At 29.0% G+C, this 10,263-nt stretch overlaps 1 protein-coding gene across 1 annotated transcript; it reads left to right on the forward strand.

Annotated features, from left to right (window-relative positions):
* The first annotated feature begins 343 nt into the window (after positions 1–343).
* On the forward strand, positions 344–2,969 carry LOC110812347 (WRKY transcription factor 71-like). Its single transcript, XM_022039105.2, has 3 exons — positions 344–979; positions 1,489–1,629; positions 2,402–2,969. The coding sequence occupies exons 1-3, from the start codon at positions 528–530 to the stop codon at positions 2,787–2,789; spliced, it is 981 nt and encodes a 326-aa protein (XP_021894797.1). The 5' UTR covers positions 344–527; the 3' UTR covers positions 2,790–2,969.
* The last annotated feature ends 7,294 nt before the right edge of the window (positions 2,970–10,263 follow it).

The following is a 10,263-nucleotide window of genomic DNA, read 5'->3' on the forward strand; positions in this document are numbered from 1 at the left end:
AAGCATTCTAAATGGCTCCCACGTGCCACCTACGGTCAAATGCCGGTGCCTGTTCCAAGACACGTGTAAGCCGGATGCTTCAAAAGTTTAAAACGGCAAAGCTGGAATCATTGACTCACCTTTCTTATATGCCTTAATCACGTGACTGTGACTGCCTATAGCCGGTGGTCAAGCCTCTCTCTCTCTCTCTCTCTCTCTCTCTCTCTCTCTCTCTCTCCTTTTTCTCCCACTAATTTATTTAATTATCTCAACCCAATTTTTAAGGTTCCTCGTTCTATTTCCTTTATATATATATATATACATATATACATATACATATACATATACATATATTATTTTTTAAATGAGAAAAAAAAAAGAAAATACATTTCATATCAGTGTAGACAAACCTACCCTCTTTTCTCTCTCATATTATACACCAATAAAACCCAAAAAAAAAAAAAAAAAAAAAATCTTTACAAAATCAAGCTCTCAACTTTCTGTTTGGAGAATCTGAATTACAGTGAAAGTTTTCTGGGTTTTTCTCCATGTCAAGTGAAAAGAAAAACCCATATGGCCACCATGGCCACTATGATCCTTTCAACTACGATTCTCACCAAGGATTCAACAGATCATCACCTTCTTCAACCTTTCAATTCTTTGAAGATCAAAACCAGTTGCAGAATGATTTTGATCCTTCCTCTAATTTCATCACCTTTACTGACTGCTTACAAGCCAACTCAACCATGGACTACAACACTCTCTCTAAAGCTTTTGACATATCCTGCTCTTCCTCCTCTCAACTCATTTCTCAATTCCAAGATCAAACTATTGCTGATCCAAACAAGATTAACCCTGCGGCGGCTGCCGATCATTCTGATCATCTTCCTTCCACACCCAATTCTTCGGTTTCCTCCTCGTCGAACGATGAAGATGGTAGTAAGAAAGAGAAGCAGTCTAAGGGGTCTGAAGACGGAGATCATGACAAGTCCAAGAAAATGTAGGTTTAATTTTTCTCAGCTTCCTTGTATATATCCTTCTACCGATCTGTTCAAGATTAATGGGTTTAATTATAAATCTAATGTTTTTAAATTCAATATTCTATCACTGAGGTAGACTTCAAAAGTCTTCTGGAGGAATATAGGAAAGCTACTAAACTAGCTTTCTTTGTTTACTATTTTTTTTTCCTTGCGTATAATATTCAACTTGTATGTTTTAATAGGATACTTAATTAAGCTGCATCCATAACTTTCAGTAACAGGAATCCTGCTATAATACAGATATACATATACATATGTGTGTGTGTGTGTGTGTGTATCAGTTGATTTTTCTTTGTTTTGGCCTTTTGTATGGTCCTAGAGAAATGGATTATATTGATTAGTATTTTTCTTCCTCATAAACAAGAGAGAGGAGGTAGAAAACCCTAATTCTTGTCATGGAAGTGGTCGGTGCAAATATGGGTAATTATTTTTTTGGTGTAATATATAATTATAATTGCTGATGATCCAGGATGAACAAGCCGAAAAAGGAGAAACGGCAACGGGAACCACGTTTTGCTTTTTTGACCAAGAGCGAGATTGATCATCTTGAAGATGGATATAGATGGAGAAAATATGGACAGAAGGCAGTCAAAAATAGTCCTTATCCAAGGTTGTCACTTTCCTTCTGCTCTTACATTGAATCTACTATACTTCTATACATATATATATCGAGATTGTCACTTTGATATGTATATATATCAAACACATCATAAGGAAAAAAAACCCAGTTCCCTGAAAATCATATACATACATATGTACTTATTGAACATTTATTTTAACTGATAAAGTTGGTGACTTTCTGATTAAATTCTATAATTATGCCTCACAGTATTTACCAACTTATATGCGTACATATTAAAGTACGCGCCTTTTCAAGATAATACAAGAACTTCTAATCATCATATGAACATTAAAATGAAGGGTTCTTCGATTTTAATGATCTAAAGTTGGATTCCACAAGTCTCATAAACCCTTAATATCATCCAAAAAAAAGAAAACTTAGCATCAATATAAAGCTCAAAACTTATACACCTAATTATAATTTTACAATAGAAGCGATATCTATATAGGCTTTTTTTAGATCTTCTGTTGGTTTCATGCATTGATGATAGTAATTATAGGATGGTATATGTATTAAAGAAAGTTTCTTAGTTATTTTCTTTTTGAAATATAAGTATAGTATGTTGTATTAATATGGGCACCAAAGAGGTACCAACCCATATACAGAATTATTTATCACTTAGATCTCCTGAATTCTCCATCGACCGAGGAGTATGACTCATTAACTTGATCGTTAAGAGCGGAAAGTTTGAAGTCTTTAAAAAATTAATATGCTTATTATTGTATTGACATATATAATGTATGAATTATTGGTGAAGCAGGAGTTATTACAGATGCACCAGCCAAAAATGCATGGTGAAGAAACGAGTTGAAAGATCATTTCAAGACCCATCAACTGTGATTACAACCTATGAAGGTCAGCATAACCATCAATGTCCCGCGACTCTCCGAGGCAGCGCTGCTGGAATGTTCTCACCGTCTCTTCTCACCGGATCAGCATTATCGGTTGCCCCCAGCTTCCCTCAGGAGCTTCTACTAACTCACTTGCTTCCTACACCAAACAGTAATACAGGCAATGGTGAACCCAGTTCCATGTTCTATCACCAGAATTTCACTCCACCTCTGCAACATCCACAGCTTCAGATTCCAGATCAATATGACTTATTGCAAGACCTACTTCCCGCCTTCATAGATAAACATCACCCATGAATCAAACTTTACAGTATCTCATCACTGTACTTATACTTTGTATTAGGTTAAATATCTATTGATATAGCAGAACGGATCATGTCCGGTAAGACCATTTAATGCACATTTCTGACTTACGGGAGTCACGCATACATATATAGTATCCTATATATATATATAATTTTCCTTGATATCTTTCAATGTTCAGTTTCATTTTATTAGCTCTTGCCAAGAAGTGAATTGCTTTGCTTCTGTTCTATCTGTTTTGGGATTGCCATAGATAGGAATTGAGGGCATAAATGGAGTGGAGATGGGTTTGTTACAAGTGCCATAATTAGTAGATATAATCACTATATATCTGAGGAGATACACTGAGATATACATGGTTGAAACCAGGGGTGTCCATGGCTGCTTGGTTTTTTTTTCTTCTTTTTATATGAATGAGACTGTATAATTTGACAATTTACTCTTGAATTTATTATTTGAGAGAAAATTAACTCATTTCTACTTTTTCTAAACTTTTACTCTTCATTTTCTCATTATTTCGTCTTTATAATAATTACTTCTTTTTTTTTGAAAAATTAATAATTTTATTATAGAAGATAAGGTCGTAAAGACTAAAATGCCAAAACTAAGGTCAATATTGAAGATATACTATATATATATATATATACAAACCTCCAAAAAAATATCAAAGTGAGAGACTATGTTAATATTGTCTCGTTTGCTTTTATGTGCTTCAAAATTATATTTTTTATTTTTTAAATTCTCATTCGATAAGACCTTTGATTATAAAGATAGTCCTTTTTCAACAAAGAATAATAACAAAGGACGAAGGTTACTAGTTTTACGTATTTATATATATTATCTTTCTAATCAAATCATATACGAACTGATAAGATTGCCGAAATACTCAATTTGATAAAAAATAGTTTCAAAAGTACTAATTAGATGTATAATATCATTTATCAACACATTCATAGTTCAAAAATAATGAACGTATGTAAAATTAACATATGAAACACACTTTCAGAATTAACTCTTCAAATAATGTGTTACTGTAATTTGAGCTATTTGTTTCAATTTTTATAGAAGAACTTGTGCTTTCGCCACCTTCTCTAAAATGAGAAAGGTAATTTATGCATCCCTACAAATATGTATATCACATCTTTCAAACTCAAAACATGTTCATACATATAATAGATATTTATCATCATCCATAAACACTACAGCGTAAAGGACAAGTCCATTTATCATGGGGAAAAGAGCACTTTAAACCATCTTCATTAATCTCTGAGTATAAACATTATAAGTGAACAAACATACACCTCTTGTAGCAATGACAAAGCTCGTATACATCAACTTGAACTATAAAAAAAAGCTTCACAATTTCAAAAAAAGAGTCACGAAAGCTCTATATATAAGATAGAAGGTGAAGTACAAAACTTTACTTTGACATGATAATCAAGTTAAAAAGTTCTAGATAATGGTATTTATAAAAAAAACAACGAAAAAATTCAAGAAATACAATTCTGAAAAAGTTTATACAACTGATATTTGTTGTGTATTTCTTTAAGTATGTATATTTATAAAGGTGCAATGATAACATTCAATAACTTAATATACTTTAAAACGCTTAAAATATAATATAAATAATAATTATAATTGTATAACGACTGAATTGTATAAAAGATATATTAACTATTAAGATTGTATGAAATTTTGTTGGAGGTAAACTGAGCTACATTTAAGTAATATATAATCATACCTCTAACAAATTTTTATATGTTGATCCCTAAAAATATTCGAAGGCACAATGTTGAATAAAAATGAATGAGAAGTACTTTACTAATATTATATATGTATATATATATATATATTTACGAGTTAGAGAAGATTTTTATTACGTTACAACATTTTTTCTTACACTATACATAAGTCTAATTCAATGTGTTTTGTCATTGCATAGGACACGAGAATGACAATTGGAGTAAACAACATTCTATACTTTGTCATATGAAACTATAGAGGTCAAGTCAAATTAGCAGAAATGTTTTTCATGCAGAGATTGAATCTACATAAGATATGCAGAATTATAAGCATTGAATTTTAGAACACCCATGACCAAAGACCTTATGGAATTTCTAGAGAGAAATATGAACTTTTATTCTTTGCAAATCGTGCAAGATTTTGTTTTTCTTTGAACCTGTGTTTTTTCTCTTTTGTAAACATGTCTGAATATATTTTTTGTATTACCATCCAAGAGTTAGGTATGTATACACACACTGTATTTCATAATAGACATGATATAATCGATTGCGTACTCTACAAAATGTTTATACTGATTTGATAGTTGGAATATTTTTTTGGAAAGAATATATTTACCACCCAATTTATATTGTTTTACAAGATAAACCTACAGTATGTAGTGTATATATATGATAAGCGAAGAAACGTACTGTACACAGTATGTGAGAATACAAGAATAGGGATCGGTCACTATAAAAATGTGCAGTACCAAAAGTCAATATAATAAAAAATAATGTGGAAGCCATTGATAATATATGACGTACATATATACATATATATATAGATGGGGTCTCGGTGTGTCAAATGCTAATCATGAGAGTGAGAGGCCGCAGACTTTTTGAAGTTGCAGCCAAAACATGATACCAAATTCCAATTTTCCTTTTGAAAAAATTTTCATTTCTTACATGTTGTCACTCAAACTGGATACAGAAACCACACATATATATACTTATATATATATATATATATAGTCTAATGATAAAATTATCTGCCCATTAAAAAATGTAAGATTGCATCAAAACCCATTTGTCTTTTAATAGTTAAAAGGTGAAGAAATGGAAGAAGTCAAAAAATAATTTGCTTTCAAACTTACAAAAGGTTGATGAACAAGATAATTAATTAACATATATATATATATATATATAGTACTGGGTGATGAACTTTGTATATATATGTTGCAAATGGCAGAGAGGAGTTTCAAATTAGAATATAAATTGGAGATCAGAAAAGAGCTAGCTTGAGATTGTTGACATTTTCTTCTGCTTCTTTTAGCAGAGAAGGGAGAAATAAGATGTTGATGGTCAATGAAGAGCAGTTAGGTGTTAGGTCTGAGGAATCAGAGAGACATGGAAAATGAAAAATAAATCAAGATTAATTAATTAATTAATTGATAATTAAATACATTAATTATGTTGCTCTGAGGACTAACCATCTCTCCTGTGTTCAAATTTTCAAACAACTTGAATTGAATTAGTAAAGTAAAAAGTCCAAAAGGATGTTTCAAATCAACATTATGCATTATATAATCATATTATATAAACATATAAAGTGTATGTTTATATAATTATATTAACCACAACGAGTTAAACTCAGGGTACAAATGAGTTTAGCCTAATTTGAAAAATGGGTTTATTCAAGCAGACTCCATTGTGCTTCCTGAACCTTTTTTTTTTTTGACTAACTACAACTGCATATATATATATATGGATAGACCAACATAGCACACACACACACACACACACATACATATATATATATATGTATCTGTTCAGCCGGAAAACTTTATATATTTCATGGGTTTTTTTTTTTTTTGTATCCATACATATATATATATATATATATTTAGTTTGCTGAAAATCTGAATGATTCAAACACATGTCTGAAAGTAAGATGATGAGAGGTGGGGAAGATGATGATAGTTGAAGCAAATTTCATTTATTGGTAAAGTTGACTAATTTTGTGCTGTTCATGAGAGGTCAAACTCACTTTAAATGCATATTGCTTAAGAAATCAGATTCCACAAACACAACATCCAATGACTTGTTAGGTTAGGTTGAATTGAGAAAAAAAAAAAAAGCTAGTCTTGACTTCCTACCTTACTTTCTTATAATGTCAAATTTACCCTTCTAAATTTGATATATTTACTGTTTTTTTTTTGTTTATAATAATATCATATTATAAGAGATATATATATATATATAGTTGTATGTCTAATTAAATATAATAGTTCAAACTCGATTATCTCGTTAGAAGTTGAAGTTTTAGGCACCCATATATTTTGACGTTTGAAAAAAGATAGAGATTTAGATTCTTTCTTCATTCGTCGAGTGATTTGTCTCTTTTATTGAAAATATAAATTGTTAGTTCTAATTCCATATTAAACTTTAATATCTCTAACGTAATGATTCATCTATTTAAATATTTATTTAAGTCAATTTTTTTTTAATGAATTAGTTAATATTAAAAGAACAAAATCTATTATAAAACGCAATACTCCGTACTTATTAAAAACGAATTTGACCCCTATATTATCGTTCTTAATCTTCATTTTAAACATGTCATTTTATAACCTTTATTGTATTTGATTGATCATGAGATCCTCCTCAACAATACGCATACTTTTTTTTATTCAATATATTTCGCCTTAGAAAAAGTTAATTTTAAACAGAGTTATACCGTGACTAACTTTGATAATTTCAATGGTCGACAAACGTATAATACACAATTTATTCACTTTAAATCAATCTAGGTATAATTTAAAATATTTTTATTACTCTGGTAAGATATACAGATATCATGATCATATAATATATAAGTGGTATCACGGATATGATCACCCAACTCAAACTAATGTAATGTATGTATCAAAAGCACGATATATATTGATTTCGTAACTCGTAAACGGCAAATTACTTGGCAGGCACTAAATTTTTTTTTATATAATGCAAACGTAATCTTAGTTAGGGTTCTTCTTTTGCTTACATTAATCATAGGTAGATGGTATTATATTTTATAGGTAATTACTTACACTAATTTCTTGGCTTCTACTTAATTTAGAGGCACATGATTTCTCTTTTTCTGTTGTTAGGAATAAAAATTCCTACAAATCCCACATCAAGGAACAGATTATGTAGCTAATTACTTCATTAGTTGGTGGTAGTTTTAATGACAGCATATAATAAGGTTTTAATTAGCAAAACTCTAATTAATATATAATTAGTGACGAGCTTAATCATTCACTTCAAATTAGGAGATTGTCAAAGTCACCTTTTACTTTTTTTTTTAAGTGATGAGGTTAGGATGGGAACATGAGTGATTGATACATACATATATATATATATCTATTTATGTATATAGATGTAGACACACACACACACACACACCCATATATGTGTGTATATAGTTTCATATGATAGACACATATATCAACAGCTTCTTTAGGAAACAACTATTATTTTGACCCAAAAAACAAAAAAAAAAAAATGAAGAAGAAAAAATTACAGTTAAAATTAGAGATGACATAATATTAGATTACCCGATAATCATGTTCGAAATAAATAAAAATACATAATTAAGAAGATATACGACAAAAATAAGTAAATAATTTTTTTTATTTAAAAAAATAAGTAAAAAATTATAATTAGAGAATACTCACTTCAAATATATATAAATTTATATTTTTATTAACGAAATAATTATATAAATTGATGTATATAATATTAAATTACCCGTGTTCGAAATAAATAAAAATACATAATTATCATAGTACAAGACCAAGATGAATAAATAACTTTTTTACCTAAAAAATAAATAAAAATTTATATTTACGGAATACCCACTTCAAATATATGTATATATATATATAAATTTATATTTTTATTAACGAAATAGTTATACACAATATTAGATTATCGTGTTCGAAATAAATGTTAATTGTGTTCGAAATAAATAAAGATACATAATTAACATGGTATAAGACGAAGATGAGCAAATAATTTTTTTACCCAAAAAAATAAATAAAAATTTATAATTAGGGAATACCCACTTCAAATATATGTATATATATATATAAATTTATATTTTTATTAACGAAATAGTTATATAACTTGATATAAACACCTAATCATTAATTTATGAACGATCAGTTTAGATTAATTCAAATTGATTAAGTAAACGAAATTAAGTAGATGAAATTATGATTCAAATCCGATTGATAAAAACTTAATTACTTCTTCAACTGATGATTCTGATCTTGATAAGAGTTGAATGAAAGGATAAATAAGTTAGCTTCTGGATTGTATTTAAAATTTGGTATATATCAATCTTGACAATCTCTAATAAAGAACAAAGGGCTGAAAATAATATATTTATACGTATACATATATATATATATATAGTTGTTTGTAGGGAAAAGCTCTTTTCAGCTTTTCAAATCCACCATTGCATGCATGAGTAGACATAAAGAGTGAATATTACATTGATATGTTGTTCGTTTGCGGCTACCAAAGAAAAACACATACTTCTTAACCCTCCCCCCAGATCCACTTTTCACTGTAAATCTCTCGCATATTTCATAATATATGTATATATATATGTGTGTGTGTTTATATTCATATGTATACACATACAGTGTATATAAAGAGTGAATATTATAATCATATGCTGTTCGTTTGCGGTTACCTAAGAAAAACACATACTTCTTAACCCTCCCCCCAGATCCACTCTTCACTGTAAATCTCTCTCATATTTCATAATATATATATATGTGTGTATTTATATTTATATGTATACACATACTGTACATAAAGAATGAATATTACAATCATATGCTGTTCGTTTGCGGCTACCTAAGGAAAACACATACTTCTTAACCCTCCCCCCAGATCCACTTTTCACTGTAAATCTCTCTCATATTTCAGAATATATATATGTATATATATATATGTGTACGTTTATATTTATATGTATGCACGTACTGTACATAAAGAGTGAATATTACATTGATCTGTTGTTCATTGCGGCTACCTAAGAAAAACACATACTTCTTAACCCTCCCCCAGATCCACTCTTCACTGTAAATCTCTCTCATATTTCATAATATGTATATATATATATATGTGTGTGTATTTATATTTATATGTATACACTTATTGGGCCTTTTTAAATCTGTTTGCATTGGATCACTCCTGATTATGTATATATATTTATTTGCCTACCTAATTTTTTTTTCCATAATTCAATGAATCGATAATCACACGATGTAAATATCGTACAATTACAAATATTTATAAGATCCGAGATCGTACCAATTATTTATAATTACGCTATCAAAACGATATATTACACAATCACAAATTATAATATAAAATACGATCATATTAGTTGGAGTGACAGAAGTGACACGTGCAGTAATACTATTTGTAATGTCTCGAGCTTAAACACCGTTAGTTCAATAATTTTTTGGAATTAAAATATTAATTTTAAGAAATTTTTACGTAATTTAAATTTTTATATAAAATTTAATAATTATATATTTTTTCTGAGATATTACGTCATGTTTGTATTTAAATTATTTTAAAGTGTAGCTAATAGATTTATTAAATACACAAATTGGAATATTTGATAAGCTATTTTAAATTTGATATGAAAAAATCGAGAATTTGTGATTTGTTGAAGCCCAGCAAGC

This window comes from Carica papaya, chromosome 3, assembly GCF_054855325.1.
Source record: "Carica papaya isolate Zhongbai chromosome 3, ASM5485532v1, whole genome shotgun sequence".
Lineage (NCBI taxonomy): Eukaryota > Viridiplantae > Streptophyta > Magnoliopsida > Brassicales > Caricaceae > Carica > Carica papaya.